Source organism: Schistocerca piceifrons, chromosome 2, assembly GCF_021461385.2.
Source record: "Schistocerca piceifrons isolate TAMUIC-IGC-003096 chromosome 2, iqSchPice1.1, whole genome shotgun sequence".
Lineage (NCBI taxonomy): Eukaryota > Metazoa > Arthropoda > Insecta > Orthoptera > Acrididae > Schistocerca > Schistocerca piceifrons.
In genome coordinates, this window is record NC_060139.1 from 435453421 (window position 1) to 435476236 (window position 22816).

General features: G+C 42.1%; 1 protein-coding gene across 1 annotated transcript in view; it reads left to right on the top strand.

Moving 5' to 3' along the window:
- Window positions 1-21281, top strand: part of LOC124775450 (juvenile hormone esterase-like) — a 104035-nt gene extending 82754 nt beyond the window's left edge. Inside the window, exons 9-10 of the mRNA XM_047250283.1 lie at window positions 13363-13495; window positions 21113-21281. Of these exons, the coding sequence (XP_047106239.1) occupies window positions 13363-13495; window positions 21113-21281 (302 nt within the window). The remainder of the gene's footprint in view (window positions 1-13362; window positions 13496-21112) is intronic.
- The last annotated feature ends 1535 nt before the right edge of the window (window positions 21282-22816 follow it).

Consider the following 22816-nt stretch of genomic DNA (forward strand, 5'->3'; position numbering starts at 1 on the left):
TCACCTCTTTCATGCAGCGCCCAGTGTCGACGGAGAGCTTCGGTTTATTTCCTGTTACAAATAAATTGAATTTTGTGCGAAACTTTATGCGCCTGTTCGATAGAGTAGTTCGAGATTAGTCTAGTGCAATATTTGTTTTATCGATATGATTAAAAGTGTCAGTAAAACTCTAACAACAACCAGTACTCCAGGAGCGACAGCACAGCCCTGACGCTCGCTGACTGCTGCCACCAAGCATGCATAGCTTCTGAGTCGCTGCTGGACTGCTGTTTATTCTTCGTGTTTTACTGTTCCTTTTAATAACGATAAAACAAACATCGGCCTAGACTAATTTTGTAGCGCTCTATGGAATGAGAAAGTTAAATTCCGATTCAAAAATAATTTTTTTTATAATGGGAGACAAACTGACACTTTCAGTTGATACTGGGCGTCGCACGAAATACGTGAATAGCAGCAACTTTTCAGGGTGACTCCACCTACACAATGCAAAAACGAAATTGTAATATGTTCCAAAACACCAGACAAAATGCGCCTGCCGATTGTTAGGAGAGACACTCAGTACATGATGTAAAAAACTATGTATAAAATATTTTACGGTGTTTGAATATACAGAAGGTTCAAATGGCTCTGAGCACTATGGGACTCAACTGCTGAGGTCATTAGTCCCCTAGAACTTAGAACTAGTTAAACCTAACTAACCTAAGGACATCACAAACATCCATGCCCGAGGCAGGATTCGAACCTGCGACCGTAGCGGTCTTGCGGTTCCAGACTGCAGCGCCGTTAACCGCACGGCCACTTCGGCCGGCTATACAGAAGGAAATAGTTTTTATCAGAATGAGATTTTCACTCTGCAGCGGAGTGTGCGCTGATATGAAACTTCCTGGCAGATTAAAACTGTGTGCCCGACCGAGACTCGAACTCGGGACCCTTGCCTTTCGCGGGCAAGTGCTCTACCAACTGAGCTACCGAAGCACGACTCACGCCCGGTACTCACAGCTTTACTTCTGCCAGTCGGCAGGAGAGCTTCTGTAAAGTTTGGAAGGTAGGAGACGAGGTACTGGCAGAAGTAAAGCTGTGAGTACGGGGCGTGAGTCGTGCTTCGGTAGCTCAGTTGGTAGAGCACTTGCCCGCGAAAGGCAAAGGTCCCGAGTTCGAGTCTCGGTCGGGCACACAGTTTTAATCTGCCAGGAAGTTTCAAATAGTTTTTATGTTACAAAAATTTCACACGTGCACCATTTCCCCACAACATTTCGATGAAGGTTTTGATGCTACTGACTTTCAGAGATGGTGTTATTTCAACACATTGCTATAGATGTGTTGCTGAACTCCTAAGGCTTTTTTTTTGTAGGGGAGCTGAAGCCCTTGGTGTATGACGCTCCAATACCAAGCCCAGAAGATCTGGGTTCCAGTTTGGCTGAAGCTCTGCAGTAGTTATTGTTCGTGAAAAATCTGGTTACTTTGAGTGTTTTAGATACTCATCAACACTAAAGATGCCAGTTGTGCATCTTTGTCGTTCGTGAGGGCCACTTTTGCCTTGTCCTACGCCGAACTGTCCTACTGTCACAGTGATGCATGCAAATTTTAAAGAATGGAGTACGTCTTCTTTACCTTTCGCTCGCCAAAGTATTGACGATATGATCTGAATAGTAAATTTTGACTAGGAGCGATGGGTATGACTATGATCTTTTAACGTTATTGGACCTGATGACGTGGCTTTAAGCCACGAAACCAGTTGTGTTTTAGTAAACAACAATTTTACCAGCTGTAATTGGAGTTCTTCCTAATATCGCGTCTTTAACAGCTGCTATTGCCCGGAACATAAAACAGTTTGAGACAGAAAACAGTTTATGATCACTCTCTCTGGTAGTGACACAGAGACTGGTGGAACAGACTGGCAGTCAACGCTGTCTGTGGAATTGTCAGCTGATTGGCGGTTCAGGGGCGCCGCTTGGTACTGCCAAAAGGGGAATGGCTGCCAGCTGTGGTTCAGATAGGGACAATGGTTCGGTTTCCATGAGCACTGCAATCAGCTCCCATTACTTGTCACTGTCAACGTCCTATCGGCGGCTAAAAATGGGGAAGAGAGCTGTAGCGGTGGTAGCCAGATTGTTGTCCCTGGCATGGTTAAGTAAAGCATATCCTGTCGGCAATTGAGGAGGAAGGAGGGCGAAGGGGGGGAGGTGGTATGCCTTGTTGCACCTCCTGGAGCTGATTGTAATGCCTGACCATTTGCTCCCAGCCAGTCGCAACATCAAACAATTGCCGCCCCCTCTTGCCAATTATAACACCATGAGCCCCCCAGCGATCCTGGTGTAAAGTACGAACCCAGATGTAGGAGCTCACTTAGAAATATGGCTGTGTGCGTGGGTGGTGAGCCCCCTGTATCGTGTACAGCAGGTTGAAAATGGTGTGGGGTGGGAGCGCATGTAAAATTTCAGCCAGACTACGTCCATTTACTGAAGTGGACCACCACGTCGAAACTGGTGAACGCTTACCTGTAGTCGGATGTCGTCATTATATTGCGCATCTGCAGTTTGAAGGTGCTGCCCATACACTCGGCTTCTACACTGGATGCTGCATAGATAGGGTCTGTGGTCTGGTGCTCTATACAGATCCTGAAATGCAGATGTCGTGAACTGAGATTGTTGTCAGAAACCAGGTTGGGAGACGCCTCTTCTGTTACAAATATGGTGGAGAAGATACGGATTGTAGCTGCAGTGGTGGTAGTGGCCATCGATCCCACATATGGAAAGTCAGAGAGGACGTCGACAACCAACAATCGCATTGCTCCTCAAGATCGCCCAACGAAATCGGTGTGTACCCTTTGTCAAGGGTGGCAGTGTATGGCCAAGGGTTGAAACGCAGTACCGGGGCTGATTGTGGGCGCAGACCTGGCAGCTCAAGACCAAAGATCCAATGGTGGCGTTCACACTGGGCCAGTACACATGACGCCACGCTGCTGCCTTCATTCTGCACAGTCCCCAACGTGCAACATGGAGAAGCTTCTGTTGCAGGGGCGAAGAGTGGGTGCAATTACCATCCGGCATTCAGATTCAACAAGACACTATCATTGATGATGAAGTTTTCTCAGGTTGTCAGCCAAGACGTCGTTCTGCGGCAACTTCTCGACAAGTTTCTTACTAGTCATCTTCAGGCAAAGTGCGAGGTTCACGTCTACTGCGTGCCTTTATAGCTGCTGTATCACTGGCTCCTTTGCCTCGTCTGCAGCGCTATGTGATCTTGTCAGCTGGGATAGCGATTTCCAGCTGAGCTCCGCATGGGATGTGGTGGTGGCAAGAATACGCCAAGAGCGTTTTGATGGAAGATGACAGAGGCATCAGATGAGCAGACAGGCAGCGCCAGGACGCGACGCCCGGGCCCTCCTGTGCGTCCGCCCCACTCTTTCCGGAGGTGTGCGATTGGCACAGCCGTTGCAGGCGAGATAGAAGAGCCAGTGATCCAGCAGCTATAAAGACACAATGGACATGAATCTCACACTTCGCCAGAAGATGGGTAAGAAATTTGTTGATACATTGCCGCAGAACAACACCTTGACTCGGATGATATACCGAGAAAATTTCCTCACCGAGTTTCGCCGAGAAAGCTTGCATTACCATGTACCGTCTGTCACGTTAAGCCGGTGCCCTAATGCAAAATATGAGCGCCATGCCGAGTCTGCCCCCTTAGGCAGTTGGTCTGGCCAACACCACATACAGTAGACAACACCCTCAGAGGATCATAGCCTCTTTCTGCTGCTACTTGTATGCCATAATAGGGTGATCGTCGAGGATGTATCACTGCTGGGTTCTAAAGCAAAACTCAGCACTTCACGTCTGTCAGACTCTGCATCTTGGCTATACGGCAAGTGGGAATGCGCGTCCGCATTTGAGTGCTTTGTGGTGGGTCTATAATTGATCTAGTAGTTATAGTTACTTAGGAACGACTCCCTCCGGTGCAACGGGTGCGCCGTCGTATCGGGAAGTTTAGACTGAGGAGTGAGTAACGAAATAAGGGGCTTGTGATCGGTGATACTGTGAAACTTATTACAAAGATATACGTGGAAATTTTCGACGCCGTGTATGATAGCCAACGCCTCTTTCTCGGTATTCAAATAATTTCCTTGTTCCATATTTAATGCTTTGTGTTATAGGCGGGGAGGCAGCACTATAAAAATTCTGCAATATGAGACATGAGTGGCTAGTGTTAGGTGTTTGCTTAACTTGAACGTTGCTAAGCAAGGGGCCCACCAAAAGCACTTTTTAAGTTGCATGAAAATTCTTTGGCGCGCCTCTGACCACAAAAATTTAATTCCTTCTTTACGCATTTGATTTAGCGCGTAGGAAATATGTACCTTTTTGGGAAGGAATTTCCATAATAATTAGTTTGCCCATGAACAACGGTTGTTCCTTGAGGTTCTTAGGAGATGGTAAGTTACTGATTGTGCCTATATGATTATGTGTGGGCAAGAAACGGTCAGCACTTAATAAATATCGAGGTGACAACACAGACCATGGGCTCGAAGTTGTACAGACAACATCTGTGGATTTGGAAGGCACTGTTCCCATGTGGCCCCAGTAATTAGCAACTTATCTAAATAATTAACACAACCGATGATATTTGGATGAGCTGCTCTATGTATGTTCGCGACCCCAAATAACATTCCGTTATAACCAGACAGGATGAAGAAAAAAGGCCCCACTTGACGGTCGTTACGCAATTCCTCATTCCAGTTCTATTCAAAAGTGTACCTAGCGAAATCTAATCCTGTCAATAGGTTTAATAAAAGCGCGACTTTCAAAACGAGGCTCTGGCCACTCTGCAACTGCCTGCAGCGTAGCCAGAACAGGTAACATGAACCCTCCGCTCTGCCGTTGCTGTCCCATTGGCTCTTTGAGGCGAGGCACTGCTGTGGAGAATGGATATGCATAAACTTTTTTTTTCAATTAAAGTATCAAACTGTATCTGATTTACACCTCCTAAAAGCGTTATTTTGTGTATTTCTTTCTGTTACTGTCTCCTTTATTCAAACATTAAAACGTAACGCGAACTTCTTACAGACTTAAACGACCACTTTGTTTCCTCCATGACACAAAGCGAACAGAAAATGATAGTGCCTACAGTAACAACGGTTGTATCGAACGAGGTACAAGAAACACAAAAGAATAAGATACACTACGCACAATAATCCCATTCTGTACGTTTGACGTCCAGTCTTAACTTCACAGAGCCGGTACCTACACATACGAGCAAAGTTCACTTTAGAGAAGATATTCAAAGCGATCACCTTGCATTTGCAAACACTTCGCCACTCACTGGATCACACTTTGCTGGACCCTACGCAGCATACCTGCATCCATCAACGCCGACGTGGCATGCACGCAAGCTATTGGATCGTGTCCATCCGTGAGTAGAGTACTATAAACTTGATCCTTTTAAGTGTCCCTACAAATAAAAATCTAGTGAATGAAAATCCGGGAACGTGGAGGCCAGAACGCTGGACCTCCACGACCAATCAATTTCACTGGAAAAGCTTCATTTAAATAGTTACCTCATTCATTCCAAAGTACGGTCGTGAACCATCATGCTGAAACCATAGCTGTCGCCGAACACCAAGAGGAACTTTTCTAATTCGTCAGGCTAAGTGTTACAAAGTACTGTACGATACAGTGGCGCATTTAGCTTATACAGCAATAGGTAAGGGCCTGCAAGCACTCCTCCCATGATTCCAGCCCACACGTTTAGGCCAAAACGTGCCTGAAAGCCAAGTTCACGGGTGACATGTGGTTGTGTTGAAAATACCTTCACGAGTGAAGCTAGCTTCGTCAAAGCACATCGCATTATTTATAAAATGTTCGTTTCTTCCACTTAGTACAAAAGCCTTTCACGAAGCTGTACTCGTCGAAGGCCGTCTTCTGCCTGATGGTGTTGAGTTAAATTGTAATGATGTGGATGCGGTTCTTCATTGTGAAACACTTTAACAACCAGTCTTCGAGATACCTGGGATTGTCTTTCGATGTCACGGGGGCATCGCCGAACGGTTTCAAGAATAACGTCCTCTGTTTGTGGAGTAGTCTAATCCTTGGACGAATTGCGGAAAAAGATTACCGGTTTCCCGAGGGCATTGCTCCAGGCGACGAAAAACATTCGTATCGGGATGGGATATTTGAGGGTACTGTGCAGTATGCGTATGAGCAGCAGCAGCAGCTGCTGCTTGGGTATCGGATGCACCATGCATATCGACTTATTCATCGTTTGTGTACTCCATCGTGAAGCCGCTTTACATGAACTAGACAGGACCAGTAATGGCCGTGCACCGCGCGGTTAGTAGACACATACATGCCATGGAATGGAACCCACTCTCATGTGATACGCTATTGTCATGTGACAAAGTGATGCCCTGCTTGAAAACGACGAGAACTAGGGAACGGACATCTAAAAAGTATAAAATGAACCTGACGAGGATTGAAACCATAGCTTCATGGTGGAAGTAGATTTGATGACCCAGCGGGCTGCTCAGTGAACTACAGCGGGTGGTACGATAGCGCGGGATGATACACGATCCTCTGTAGGTTGCTATGCGCTGCATGGTGTGACACTGTTGTCAGCTTCTCGCTTTTACACATGCATTTTCAAAATGCACCCGATCTGAGTTTGCTAGACAAACTTTTGTCTTGAATCTGGACGATTTCCATGTGCGGCAGTTTTTCTTCGCCCTGTATACGTCGAATGACATATAAATCACTAAATCATCTACAAGTGACTGAAAATACGCATCAGAAAGGCCATTTTGGAAGAATGATACCCGTAGTTGGTTTTGACAATAAGTCCGTTGGATACAGATCTACATTAGCTTAAGCATTAACGGTAGACTTACATGATCAGAAATTCGAAGTGGCGCATTTGAATTCCTAATACCATTGCCCACTGGTTTGTCGTAATTGGGGATATTACTTCCGTACTTTTTAATCTTACTACGTCCGCTTATCTTGTAGTGAAAGACTCTGGAGGTACTCTACAAAACTTGGCGCTGGTTTTCTTCAAGAATACATAGACTTGAAACCCTGTTGCACAATCTAATGTTGATACAAACCATTGCTTATATTGGGCACCTAACATAACAAGTTCTCCGAATGAAATTGTGGTTGAGACTAGATTCCCTTGGTCTTGAATTTGGACACCGAAAAGCGCAAGAGGGTCTAAGACATAATTAATGTTATTAGATGCCCAAGTGTTTACTACCAGCAGGGTAGGTTGCCAAGTGACATTTTTATACTTAGTTTGGACCACTATCTGACACTGCAATTGGATCGACTTTCCACTGTACGTCATCTCCCTACACTAATGATACTGCAGATCTGACGAGCCAGTACTCCAGTACGTCTCCACATTAATGAAAGACATGGCTGCCTCCGTGTCCAAGTGGAATTCTGCCACTGTTACGATAATTTCCAGCTGCAGCACGAGCTTCTGCATCCCGTCTGCTGTTGCTACTGGCACCGCCAAGACAGCATGCAGCATGCTGGCAGCTGTCGTTCTTGTCGCTCACCAGTCAAAGCAAGCACTTGCTTGATGACCCGACTTGCAGCACACAAAGTATGTGGACGGCACAGAATGGGCAGGGACGTTGCTGTGCTAGCTTTTCTGATATTTTTCTGACAGCAAGAGGAAGGAAACATTTTCCACTCGCTGTGGGACACGCCGACAGTGAACAAAGTAATTGTGTTTGGTGCGCCTACCAATGATGAGGGCAGTGGACCACTAACCGTTGCTCTAATTACGGAATCCTGCTTCACCGTACTACTGGACAATCGGTTGCTGCATATACTGGATGACGAAGGTGACTGACTCATTAGTTCATCGTAGAACACAACGGCAATTTTAGCATGTCGCTCAAGGCTGGACCTGAACGATTTCATATACTATACGCAACAGTACTTACAGGAAGAACAACAAATGGATGCTAAGCGTTACAAGCAAGCAGCCCATGTTGCAATGTTTGCTTATATTGCTGAACACATCGATTAAAATCGATCCTAGTTGTAACTTGCAACTACGTGGGTTTGATGACCACAATAGTCAGTAAACCACAAACATCAGTGGAGCTCTAACTTCTGGGGTCTGAGCATGGGTATAGTTTTTGCATCACTTCGTACAATTATTAGCAGAAGGCTGTAAGATTGTAGTGGCGTTCAGTGTCAGTTATGTGACTTGCCTTTCAGTGAAGAACAAAACAACGTAAAAAGTCCATCCAACTCTCGTTTGCCTCATTTATTTATTTTTATTTAATCGTACGGTGATTTTATACAGTATACAGTTGATATAAGTGCAAATGATTTAATACAATATACATATGATATAAGACAAGATTAAACCTTGAGGTCCGTGTTTTTCAACCAGTTAATTAAGCTGGGTGTGAGAGTGAACAAGTCATCGGGAATTCCAGGGTATGAATGAAGTGGACAGCGTTGGACTAAATGTTCAATTGTCCGCTCTTCTTGATTACATTCACACATTGGTGAACTGATCCAGGTACAAATAGGGCTCGATCTGTTTGCCTCATAGAAGTAAGTGAATGATTGGATGGGGGTATTGATGCTGCAGTTGCAGACTTGTTGGTTTTGCAGTAGCTGTAACAATAATTCCTACTGTTGCTGTTGGAATTCCTACTTGTTTTCTCGCTCTTGCCATTTAGGCAGTTATCGCTGCTGTTCCAGCTGCAGCTGCTGCTGCCATATCCAGGTACTCGGAATTAATGCTTCAGAATGAACAGCTGCACGGTGCAAAAGCCCTCCACGCCAATTTCCTATCCTACACAGTATAAGTAGGACACAGTTTATGATCACTTGCACTGACAATGACGCAGAGACCACTAAAACAAAGAGGCGGTTCTTATTGTTGGTGACGGCGGAGCTTATAAAGCGGCAACTAGCCAGAGTGTAGCGTAAATCGCTTTAAACATGCACAAACATTCCAGGGAGCGGCCCGAATCGTAAAATGTAAAGGTGGCAAGATCAATCACTTTGCTACCAATTTGTTTATCAAAGGCCTCGTATAACAGCGAGAACTACCAGAAAAGTGCAGGGCTGCAGTGTTTACTAACAGTGTCGCGTCAGTGAACGGGTTTCACGTGATATGGCCACGTCAATGGTGGCGCCCTCCACAGGAGCAAGTTGCATTGATGGAATAGAGCTCGAATATCTTTAGACCTATCCTCCATATAGATACTCTGGATGTACGGAGAATATGAATCTTTGGTGGATACTAAAGTTACCTAGGATAGCAGTCAATATGAACGCCACATGTTATCCATTATAACAATTTCTCAGCAATAAATCCTTTGAGAGACCGTGGCTTGGGGTCTAATACTGTATCTTGAGGCTCTGTGATAATACTATATCTCGAGGTTCTGTGATAAAGATCACGGAGAAAGCTTTTGACGACATAACTTTATCCGTGCGCTTTCCAATGGTTGATTTCATTAGTTCTGTTTAACTCACTGTTTTGAAACTACCTCCTGGAGGAGGCTAGGATGCTAGGAGGCTAGGAGGGAGCCATGTCGTGTGCTGACTGGGGCATGTAAAGAGTAATCGCAGCCGCTGAGAAGACTGTTTAACGTTCACTTAGGGCTGAGCTGCATATTGTTATTTTACCTGAGGACAAGGGCAATGATACCGTTGTTTCGGACAAATAGAATTATGTTCAAACGCTGCAGTGTTTACAGTCTGATTCAGCGTATCGAAGGGTCGGTGCTGACCACACAAAAAATGTTGAGAGGAAGACTAACAGCCTCCTGAAGAAAAGTTTCTTATCGCAGGAGACTACCAAGAGTCTTAATTCTTATTGTGCTGTCCCCTCTAGCTTGTATGGCCTCCTTAAGAACTACAAGAAAGAAGTCCCTTTTCGTCCGATTGTAACATTGTCGCTCCGACATGTCATGTAGCAAAACACCTTGCTACTCTGTTGAACCCTACAGTAGGTCGCCGCGCGGGATTAGCCGAGTGGTCTCAGGCGCTGCAGTCATGGACTGTGCGGCTGGTCCCGGCGGAGGTGCGAGTCCTCCCTCGGGCATGGGTGTGTGTGTTTGTCCTTAGGATAATTTAGGTGAAGTAGTGTGTAAGCTTAGGGACTGATGACCTTAGCAGTTAAGTCCCATAAGATTTCACACACACACAGTAGGTCGGTGTGAGCACCACATTAAGAACTCGGTGGATTTATTACGCCAGTTAGAGGGAATGCGTTTGAATACCTCTGATATTCTAGTAGGTGCTCCTCTGATTCGTTACGGTTGATAGATGTTAGGTTTGGTGCTGAATTAACGATCCTCTTTCGACACGTGTTGACTTTCACCAACTTTTTATTCATTGGCCAGTTCTACGAGCAGAGAGTTGGAGTTGCGATGGGAAGCCCGTTGTCACCTATTATTACCAATTTTTTTTTATGCAAGAGTTCGAGTAGCAAGCGTGGCAGCGCAGTGGTTTCGCACTGCACTCCCATTCGGGTAGACGACGGTTCAAACCCGCGTCCGGCCCTACTGACTTATGTTTTCTCTGATTTCCCTAAATCGTTTAATGCAAATGCCGCGATGGCTCATTCGAAAGAACACGGCCGCTTTCTTTACCCATCCTTCCCTAATCCGAGGTTTTGCTCCGTCTATAAGGGCCTCGTTTTCGATGGGATGTTAAACACTAATCTCCTCCTCCTCTAAGATTTTGAGGAACTTGGCTTGGTGTCGGTGATACTTCTGTTGTTTGGCTTCATGGCAGTGAGAATTTGAACGATTTTTAGAACATCTTAATTCTATTCACCCAAATATTTGTTTCATGTTGGATTTGGAAGAGGATGGCCGCCTTCCCTTCCTTGATGTGTTTGTCAGGAGGAAGGTGGATGGTAGTTGGGGCATGCCGTTTACAGGAAGCCTACTCACAGTGACTTGTATATGCAGGCTGATAGTTGTCACCATCCAGCTGAACGTCAGGGGATACTTCGTACATTGGTTCGCAGGGCCCATGTCATTTCGAAGCCTGAGAATTTGCCTGCCTGTATAGCCCATCTCGCAGTCACCTTTAATCACAATAGTTATAGTGAAAGACATATCAGACGTACGTTGCATATCCACCAACTATGCACCGGGTAAGTGATGATAATACGGAAGTGGCACCAAAGTATATGGCCACAGGAAAAATTTTGAACAGGATTGGTCGTGTTTTGCGTAAATATGATGCGAGTGTATTTTTCGACCACCATCTAAGATCAGGGCCCTTTTAGGTCCCGCAAACGGTGATCTTTGTTTGTGTAAGGTGGGTCCTTGCAGTTGTGGCGCGTCATAATTGGTCAGACTATAAGGTTTGCGGAGAACCGGTGTACTGAGCATAAGCAGCACACACACTTACAACAGCCGTGCAAGTTCGCTATTGTAGAACATTGTCTTGGCTCTCGTCATCCTATGGAATACAACAACACGGGGATTCTGGCATGTACTTCTAGCTACTGGGATAGTGTTATTAAGGAATTTGTTGAATTTTAATTAGCAAGTAACCTTATAAACAGAAGAGACATGGTGTTTTTGTTTAAATTCTTTTTGGAATCCTGTTCCCTCCCTTGTCAAAAAGCGTTGTTTATTAAATTCAATATTGATAACTTCTGACGTCGGTCATCTTTGGTTTGTGATGGCGCTTTTGTTTGCAATATGTGTGTTTGTACGTGTATTTTCCGAGTTCCTCTGAACACCGAGGTTTTAAATTCGCTTGCACAGCGCTTACTTGCTACGTTTTCCTGTCGAAACATCAGTGGTTGCCGACGATGTCATCCAACAATTTATTTGACCAGTGAATACTTTCTTATTCAGTGGAAAGCTGATTTGTAGCTCGGATTTATCTCAACTTGTAACTTTTTAAGAACCTCTATATTTTCTTACAGTTAAAGTACTTATCGATATGCTAATTTTACTTGATCAGACCTCTTGCACTTTAAGTGGACTTTTTGTGGACTCTGTTTTATTTATCGACATCACTTACACGTTGATAAACTGATAAATCTTTTGTGATGGGTAGCTGGATGACACTCCACCTGCAGATTTCTATGAAATAATTTTCAAGAAAATTTTGTTTACCTCTTTGTTGTCGAAATATCTCCGCTTGTATAAGTGCGAAGGCTTCCACAACCTGTGTGAATTTGAAAAAAAAAGATCCTTTTGGGCATTGGGCTACGTCATTTTGAAACTAACGCCAATGTTAAACCCGACGTTTCGACCGTTTTGCTTCAATCCTCTTCGGGAGGATTAAACTGCTGTTTCCTGGGGATGATCTTCCGTATGCACCACCCCATTTCGGATGTCACATGACAAGTCATTTTGATGAGCTTCAGTGGACATTTCAAACGTAAGTAACGTGCGGTGGGATGGCTGCACGACGATTATTGCCTTTGTTAATGCAGCAAGTGACTGGCAGGCAACCGCGAATCGGCAGCTTGTACCCAGAAGCAGCGCTATCATGTAGCCAGATGTCGATGCCACGTGGCACTTCCCTTGTGTTGCAGTTCACATGTGGCACCGTGGATCAAGAAATGACTAACTTCAGAGACGAAGAAATGTACTCGTTCTAAAAAGTCTATGTAGACACAATGACCTCCATCTTCACGTCGTCTAGAGTCAAGCTGCGTTTTTTGTCTTTTCTGCAAGTAGCAAACAGGTGAAACAAATTTGAGTTGAATTGAATAAAATGTCAGTAGCAGCAGCACTTTTATTGTAAACGCTACTTGTTTCGGCTCTCAAGGCGATTTATCAAGTGTGGCTGTATACAATACTGTGAATTCAGTCACAAGGCGAATTGGGTGCAGCTTCATGTCTATTACGTCGAAGATGCTGGACAATAATTAACAAATGTGGGTGCCCACAAGTCGTTGAACTCGAGAATAAAATCTGCAGAATTGTCACAATGCATGAGAGAAAGTGCGTATAACAAACAATCGACAATTTCAAATTCATATTATTTGACGAAATTGCTACAGATATCTTGATGAGCAATCTGGTACTATGAAGGACTGCTTCCACATTCTCGATCGCCTCAGAGTCCTGCTTAATAGCTTCCTGTGTTGACTAAAATGACGTTTTGATTTTTAAATTGCCTTCCACAAAAAACTATCATGTATAAATTGGTTACTTTTAATTTCTCCGCCAATATCTTCGGCTTCTTTCTGAACAGATTACCAGTAATATTGCAGAAATAATATTTGATTCTTTAGCGATTTGTACTGTTTCTTATTTGTGTAATCTTTTACGAGTACATATTGCAAAGGTATGGAATCTTTTTGTTTACTTCCTTGAAACAATCGAATGTATACAACTTGGTGACTGTGCTGCAGGTGCGTGCCACGGGGACGACGTGTTCTACCTGTTCCGGTCCTCTCTGTTCGACGTCGCCGCTGAGCCCACATCAGCAGAAAGCAAAACCATTGCGAACCTGACAAAGCTGTGGACCAACTTCGCCAAAACAGGGTACCTTCCTTGCTCTTGATACAAGTATCTATGTATCTCATTATTTATTTATTTTGGTGTTTAGTCATATTGACCATACATCCGTCTACATATTACAAGAGCTCTTAACACAAATTACGCTTTAATTTCATGCGTATACTTCAGTTTTGTTTGAACAAATATATTAAATTCACACAAAAATTTAGATAATGTTTTATGTACACTCATAATGTTAGTGGATAGCTAATAGTGGAGAGCAGTTTGTAGTTCATTATCAGATGTTAGTATAATGATCAATAGATATGTTTGTAGTTGTCATACAGCGTGCAGGAAAAGCGAATGGCTTAAAATTCCGATTGATATCCAAGAACCCTCACAATATTGGGACCAAATAAACTTGATTCATATATGGCTAGAAGCTGAACTATGGTTGAATTTTATCCTTTTTAGCTATGGTATTTGTCTTCTTCTTCCTTTAAATGAAGTAAATCAAGGTTTTCGGGGAATATCTGCTTGTACTTTTGAGTAAATTTTACATCCTATAATCTTAGTTTGATTCCACCTGCTTTCCACATCTAAAAAAGCTCGTTTTTTAAAGATGTTAATTTCAGTTCGTGATAGTTCGAAAACATGTACTTGTGGAAACGTCATAGCTTCTGCTAGTCCGTCAAATGTTAATTGAATATCATTCCTATGTGGCGCTTACCCACAAAAATTTTTCTTGTTGGCCAGTTGTATTGTTTTTTCCGTTTCTTGCTTGGTGTCCAAAATAAGTTTATGAGGTTTATGCATCATATTGGACCATTGCAAAGACTGAAGGAGACTCTTGACAACTAACATGATTAGATCTTAGGTGAGACTGTTCATGACCTTTCTGAATGGCATATCCTTACGTAGAGAAGACAGATATCTGATTGGGGAGAAAAAAAAATATTTTGGTAGTACCCGACGTTTCGGCAGAACATAGCACAACCTACATTGTTTTCTATGCTATTATTTTATTCACACAGTATTAATTTCGTATAAGTATTCATATTTTTAATAAGTGACATTTGCACTATGTATCCCAGTGTTTATGTGCAGTCAAAACAGTTCATTGTCGAGTTTCTATTACTGGCAGACACTTTGTAGCAAATATCTCCGGCCAAAATCACTGCGTATGTGTGTGTTTTATGTTTGTGTGTGTGTTAGAGAGAGAGGGAGAGAAAGAGAGAGAGAGAGGGGGGGGAGGGAGTGAGGGTGGATAGAGAGAGAGGGGGGAGGGAGGTAGAGAGAGAGAGAGAGAGAGAGAGAGAGAGGAAAAAAGTTTGTATACTTGTCTTACCAAGAGTATGTGACGTCCGAGGAAAAGTGGTGACTCCCTAGCCTAAACACAGAGGCTGAGTATAGGTCTCGTCCTCAGAGCTCCCATGGTTAACCTGACTCCTTGTATTGGAGTTCACCAAGGATCTTCAGACAGGATGACTGAGTACACAAAGATTTGGGTCGTACAATGGTTTGATGAAACTACAACAAGCATGTTCGACTTCCTCCTCACCTTTTGTGGCTAACATACTTTAAAACGTTAGTGTCTTCATATACCTCACGTGTGACAGACAAATACATTTATCGTCTCATGTGTGGCCTAGAAATCTCAGTGACTCTTTGACACTGTAAATCGTGCCTTGAATTTTAAGCTCCATTATGTGAAACCTCTTCATCTCTGAGTAACTACTGCACTCTACACGCGTTTGAACCGATTACTGTATTCATCTCTTGGTCTCCCTGTACAAATTTACCCCACACTTCCCTTCATTGTGATTCTTTCTAGCCTCAGGACATACCTTATCAACTGACATCTTCTTTCAGTCAGGTTATGCCATAGATTTCCTTTTTTCCCAAATTCGATTCAGTACCTCCTCATTATTCATTCGATCTATCCATCTAATTCTTCGCAGTCTTCTGTAGCACCACATTTCAAAAACTTCTATTCTCATCTTATTTGAACCGCTTATCGTCCACATTTCAGTTTCATACCAGCCTACTTTCCAAACAAGGACATTTAGAAAAGACTTCATAACGCTAAAATTTATATTAGATGTTAACAAATTCCTCTTTTCCAGTAATGCTTTTCTTACTATAGCCAGTCTGAAATTTGTGTTCTCTCCGCTTCGATCATCATCAGTTATTTCGATGTCCAAATAAAGAAACTCATCTACTACTTTTAGTGTCTCATTTCCAAATCTAATTTCTTCAGCATCACATAATTTAATGCAGGTTCATTCCATTAACGTCAAGGAAAATTAAAAATATGATTTGAACAGTTAGTAAAATAATACATTTTCTGGTCTTAATTAATAGTTCCAGAGACGCTGGAAAAATAGCGGAAAATGTAAAAATCTTTCACAAATAAAGAACAGTGAACGGAGCTCTTAACCGTGGATGCTATAATATTAATAATCAGTAAAAACTGGGTCATAGTCGAAAAGTTACCTTAAGGGACACATTTTGTACAAAACCTCCGGCTCATATTTAGAAGTACGCGATAAGCGGATGGCGTGTCTAAACATGGAAATACCTTCCCGCAAGTCACTTTCCTGGAGATTTCTGAACGTATGCTACCGGCAAGCAGTACGTAATCAGTTGATAGCTTGCACAGAAAATCTTTTGTATTGCAGACACAATGAAAACATCTACTGACAGGCCTATTGATAGAGTCTAGCAATTCCGAAATGGGCCATGTAACAATATACAGGGTAACAATATTCAACTATATGAAAAAAAGTAAATTAGTTACAAACTACATTCACACTTTATTCAGCATGTAAACTTCACTACAGATATCCGGATTTAGATTATGAAATGTTCTATATGCCTGCCATCATTAACAATGATGTGACGCAGACTCATAGCGAAATTCTGCATAACCCGCGGAAGTCTGGGAACAACGATGCCGTCGATGACCTCCTGAATGGCTTTTTTCTGTTCAGCAATAGTTTTTGGGTTATTACTGCACAGCTTGTCTTTAATATAGCCCCACAAAAAGGAGTTGCACGTGTTCAGATCCGGAGACTATGGTGAACAATCGAGACCCATGCCAGTGGCCTCTGGGTACCCCAAAGCCAGAATGCGGTCCTCAGAGTGCTTCTCCAGGACTTCAAATACTCTCCTGCTTCGATGGAGTCGAGCTCCGTCTTACATGAACAACATCTTGTCGAAATCAGGGTCACTTTGGATAATGGGGATGAAATCATCTTTCAAAACTTTCACGTACCATTTTGTAGTCACCCTGCCATCAAGGAATATCGCATCGATTATTCCGTGACGGGAAATTGCACACCACACAGTCACCCGTTGAGGGTCAAGAGATTTCTCGATCGCGAAATGTGGATTCTCAGTCCCCCAAATCCGCCAATTTTACTTGTCGTTTGAACGTCCTAAGGCAAACCGTTGAGAAGTTATGATAATTTTATTTCATATGGTTCAATAATTGTCACCCTATGCGACTACCAAGAAGACAGCTATTGATGAGAAATAAATTTTGTGAATAAAGGGCAGTGTACATATTATAGCTGAGTAGATCCAACCCATCTTTCAATGGAGTCCCGTATTACATTCTTTATTATTGCTATGTCTCTATTCCAAAGTATTTGGCCTTCACAAGTAACAAGAGTGTCTGCATTCAGTGCCTTATGACATATTAAGTACAGAATTTGATGCGTAAAATATATTCAGGCAGAAATAAAATTCTCAAAGAAATGTAATGCAAAAAACAGAAAGGCTGTAATAAATTAATACTTTTTACTTGAGTGGAAATATCCCTAAAAATTCATAAATATTCTTAAAAGAAACAATGACTTTTTCGTATGAACTCTATATTATTTCTTTTTATTTCTCCAACACGGTAAACGCACTGAGTGACATTCTGACCAATATTATTCCATCCTTAATAAAATATTTCACTGTATTTCCCCTTCCTAATTATGCGGTAATTCCGCAAACTCCTGTCTAGCTCATGCTTAAAATTTCGGTGCCTAAGGACTGTAGAAGTATTTGTAATTTACTGAGTTTGGTACAGGAGCTGTAGATGGATAATTTATAGCGTTCGCCGTAGTCGTTGTCCTCCATAGTAGGGAAACCTTCCACAGTTCCCGAATGCTCGACGCTTTTGTGGATGTTATACAGAACTATTTTCGTATGCTGGAAACGATACATATAACCATACCTTGTAGCACAGACAGAATGAGCACCCATGCATATTTATGCCGTAACATTTTCTCCTACATGCTTCATTCCATCTTGAATGCCCTTTTTAATATTATCCTCACACGCATAACTATTAAATTTTTCTTTGTGTCTTCATTAGTTTCAAACACTTTGAGAGGAGTAAGATACACACAAGATACACACAAGAGAAACTTTCAGTTTATCTTCATTTTCTCTTCTTGTTGTTGGTTCCACTTCTTGCGTGTAGGGGTACATTCTTAATGCTGAAATTTTAACTTAACGTTGTGGGTTCCTGATGACTAAATAACTGATGAAGATCTACCTGTTGCTATGATTTCTTTTATTTCATTCCATTCTTCTATATCGCACTGACTTTACAATCTCCACTTTCATAAAACCATCAATTACATTGTTGTGAACAAAATTATACGTACGTTTCCATCAGAGGCATGCCCAATGCTCCCAACATTCTGCGGTACTCACAATATTCCAAAGAGTTTAAAAAGCAAAAGAGTTTACATACTTTCTTGACAGAAGAAGAATCTTTACTAGGCCAAATCATTATTTTGTTAATGAATCCAGAAATAAATGTAATAATTAGCATTATAGTGTACAATTAATAATATGAATTTTAAGTATGCCACAAATTTCGTAATTTCAAATATTTCTAAAAGAAAAGTAATTATAGCTGTACGTACAGAGTAATAACAAATTAATTAATAACAAATTAATTTCTTTTTATACGTTTTAGCCTGAAGTATAACACATCGTGCACAAAATAAAACGAAATTCTAGTAGGGAAACAGACGACTATGTTCACCTATACCAGATTTGGGATTAATCCTGGTATCGGCTACTTCTATATATATATATATATATATATATATATATATATATATATATATATATATATATATATATATATATATATATAAGGTAGTGTTAGAGGGTGCCCCATTACACCTTCTTGTACTCAGTGTTCACTCTGCGTAACACCAAAGCTATTTTCAATCTGGAACAAATGTACTTACATGTAAATAGCACCATTCTGCAAGCTCAGACGACACTTCTGAGTTACTGTACTTTGCCTAATCAAGCATGAATTTACAAAGTTCAGAATTTGGGTACTTTCGAAAACTATGTTATCACAATAAGCTCCGTCTTTTTCACTTGCAGACACATTTTTATCGGTAGCCAGTCAACGATGCTTTTGCATTTTTTCTACGCTTATATCCAGAAGTTTCCTGGGCAGTCGCCGATGCTAGCGACAAGATCCCATTTCTGTCCTGTACCTAATAGTGTAATGGTTGACCTGACACATGAATAGTGTAAATAGGGTACACACTTTTACTCAAAACATGTAAAGAGCTGTACTGTTCGCGAAAGTACAGTGAAGTTCTTGCAGAGGGATTCACCGTGTGAGTAGTACTGTAATTGAGAGTAAATGCATGCATGTTACCTTATCTACGTCTGCATCTATATGATTACTGCGTAGTTCACGATTAAGTACCTGGCAGAGGGTTTACCTAACCACCTACAAGCTACTTCTCTACCGTTCCACTCTCATCAACGCCCTGGAAAAACGAACACTTAAATCTCTCCTTACGAGTTCTGATTTTTCTTATTTTGTTATGATGATAATTTCCCCGTGTGTAGGTGCGCACGAAGAAAATATTTTAACACTCTGAGGAGACAGTTTGTAACTAAAATTTGATAAGGAGTTCTTGGCGCAACGAAAAACACCTTTGCTTTAATGACTGTCACACCAATTCGCGTATCGTAGCTGTGGCACTCTCTCCCCTATTTCGCGATAATACACAACGAGCTGTCCTTTTTTGAACTTTTGCTATGTCCTCGATCAGTCATATCTGATACAGATCCCACACAGCAAAGCAGTACTCCAGAAGAGGGCGGACAAGCGTTGTATAAGCAGTCTCTATTCTACCAATAAATCGCAGTCTTTGATTTGCATTCTCCACAACATTATCTATGGCATCGTTCTAATTTAAGTTATACGTAATTGTAGTCCATAATTAATTATTTTAGCTTACAGCGTTTTGATTTGTGTGATTTATCGTGTAACCGAAATTTAGCGGATTCATTTTAGTATTCAAGTGGATGACTTCACACTTTTCTTTATTTAGAGTAAACTGCCACTTTTTGCATCTCATAGATAGTTTGTCTAAATCATTTTCCAATTCGTTTTGATCATCTGATGATTTTACAAGACGATAGATGGCTGCATCATTTGCAAACAGTCTAAGACGACTACTCAGATTGTTTCCTAAGTGTTGATCAGGTACAGCTGAGGGCCTGTAACACTTACGTGGGGAACGCCAGATATCACTTCTGTTGAGACGATACTCAATAGGCACGCAGTTTGATTAGAATTCGTTTATGACTTTTGACAAAAAGGCTTCTGGAAACCTAAAACTATGGAAACAATTTGACGTCCCCTGTTGTTAGCACTCATTATTTAGTGAAAATAAAGAGATAGTTGTGTTTCACAAGAACGACATATTCTGTACCGGTGTTGGCTGTTTGTCAATAAAGCGTTTTCTTCGAGATAATTCATAATATTGGAGCACAGTATATTTTTCAAAATCCTACTGCAAGTCGACGTTAGTAATATGGGAGCAGCGACCTTGCCTTTTTAAGTGTTTTAAGGTGCATCGCTACTCTGAAGATATCTAAGTTATTCATATTGGCAGTCGTCCTTTATTCCAATTATGGAATTTTTACTTTGTTTTATTTTGTGAAGGAATTTCGGAAAACCGTGTCTAGTAACACTTCTTTAGCGTCGCTGTCGTCAGTAACATACACATTGTTATCGCGCAGGGAAGGTATTGTTTGCTACTTGCTCTGGTGTACTTTACTTACGACCTGCTCTCATGACAGGCTCGGATCCATGGATCGTTTACAAGGCTGGTGAAGAAGTGGGAGTGCTGTAGTTCTACCTGTGGATTCACAAATTATGTCGGGTTTTGGTTTGACACCACGTTTGGCCAGACTGTGAAAGTGCATCTTTACGTGTCTGGTACGTTCTCTCCAGTCAGTCAGGCCACAAGCCTATGCATTCGCGCATGCCCAAACAACTGAAAACTACCCTTTCTGAAACGTAGCTCGTAATTTCTAGAATTCCTTGTGTTTTCCGAAACCTAGTTTTTAGGTTACTTTACTTGACGCATGTTAGTCGTGAAGTTTGAAACTGATTATGTAAAACCTTTTATTTTTGAGGATAGGGGCGGGGATTAGAAGGTTCGGCCATCGCCATTATGACGCTCCCCTCGCTGCCCCTTGCATCTGCAGTTGTGTTACGCTAAATAAGTCCTGACTTTCAGATGCTTTCTTTTGCATCAACATTTCTTGCTGTCAAGAACACTGGAGGAGCGTGAGCATTCTGTAACAGGTAGCGTGCTAATCTTTTTACAGAAACCCAACGCCGGACAAAGGGGGCGACCTGGGCGTGACGTGGCCGGCTTTCAGCGAGCGCGCGCCGTCCTACCTGCGCATCGACAACAGCGGCCTCAGCGTGGCCAAGGAGCTCTTCGGCGAGCGCATGGCCTTCTGGGACAGGCTGTACGAGCGCCTCAGCAAGTAGGCGCTACCACCGAAAATAACTGCCGGCGCTGTTAATGTGCGTGCACAGCCGCATTCCCTGTGATGCTGTGGGTTTTGGTCCGCCGACAGCTCTTAATAAGAGAAAACAATGTCAGTGACCTAGATGAACCGCGATTTCACGTGCAAGAACAACATTTTACTGTTATGTCATTAATTAACTAGTAGTTATTTTTTCAACGCATGATACGATTTTCTGTTCGTGATTGTCATTTGTTGGAATTAAAGACTGTATCCAGCTGTTGCTGGCCATACTCAATTTTACGTAACACTCATTTCATGACCAATGAACCACCTCATTCTATTAGAAGGCTTAGTTAACTCGCATTGTTGGCGTCGACTATGAGGTACTTTCTCTGCTATAAGGAAGCATTCGTGTAACCAGGACATTTGCGAAACCAAAAGCTTCGGAAGCCAAATCCACTGAAATGAGTTTTCTTCGAGTTGTTAATTTTCTAGACAAGATAAGATAAAGACCAAAGAAATACCCAGAGTATTAAATATAGTGTATTTGATAAAGCGCATACAGAAAGGGTTGGAATGACTACAGCTGAGTTGGGTTCCTGTGAAAGGTTACAAATATCGATTAGGCCACAGGAAAGATCTGATAAGACCAGGGAAACGTGCCATGGAGCCTAATATTTGACTATGGTAGATGATCACTGACAATTTAATCAAAAGCATCGGTAGTATCCACATGATAACATCGATCCAACTACTGCAACGCGCATATGAAACACAGCTCACCTGCGGGAAGCCATCTCAATCAGCACTCTTACTTACGAAACACATTCAGTATAATCATTACAAACTGTTTAGCTGTAAGGGCAGCAAATAACTGACGATGACGGAAGTAATGCAGATACAAAGTGGACGCTGGTAATAGCAAGACTGGCAATTCTGAAAAACAAACACTTGGTAATATCTGATATTAATTCGTTAGAAAGTCTTTGTTGAAAGTATTTCTCTAGGCTCTAGAGCTACGTGCGCAAGTGAAACATGGACCATGACTAATAAGAGTAGGGTAGAAGATAAAATTTGAAACCTACTATTACAGAAGAACACTGAAGATTAAGTTTCCACGTCGAGTAATTAACGGTGACATAGTTAATCCCACTGGACAGAAAAGAGCTTCGTGTAACAATTTAAATAAACGGTGAGGCGTGTACATAGGACATGTCCTACTGCATCAACAAATAATTAATTTGGTAATGAAGAGAAGTGTAGGAGTAAACTTTGTAGAGGGAGACCAAGGTTTGGCTATAATAAGCACATCCAAGAAAATGTAGGTTGCAATAGTTAGGCAGCGGTAAAGACTTGCTCAGTGTAGACTAGTGTGTGTATGTGTACTGCTCTTCGGACTGAAGACAGCAGCAGCAGTAACAACAACAACATTTACAAAAGAAATAATATGTTAGTATAAACCTGCAGGTTTTCTTGGCCGTTATTACTGAATTAAAATCTTCTGGTTTGTTAGACCGCGTCATATTTCTTCAAACAATTGACGCTTCGCCCCTC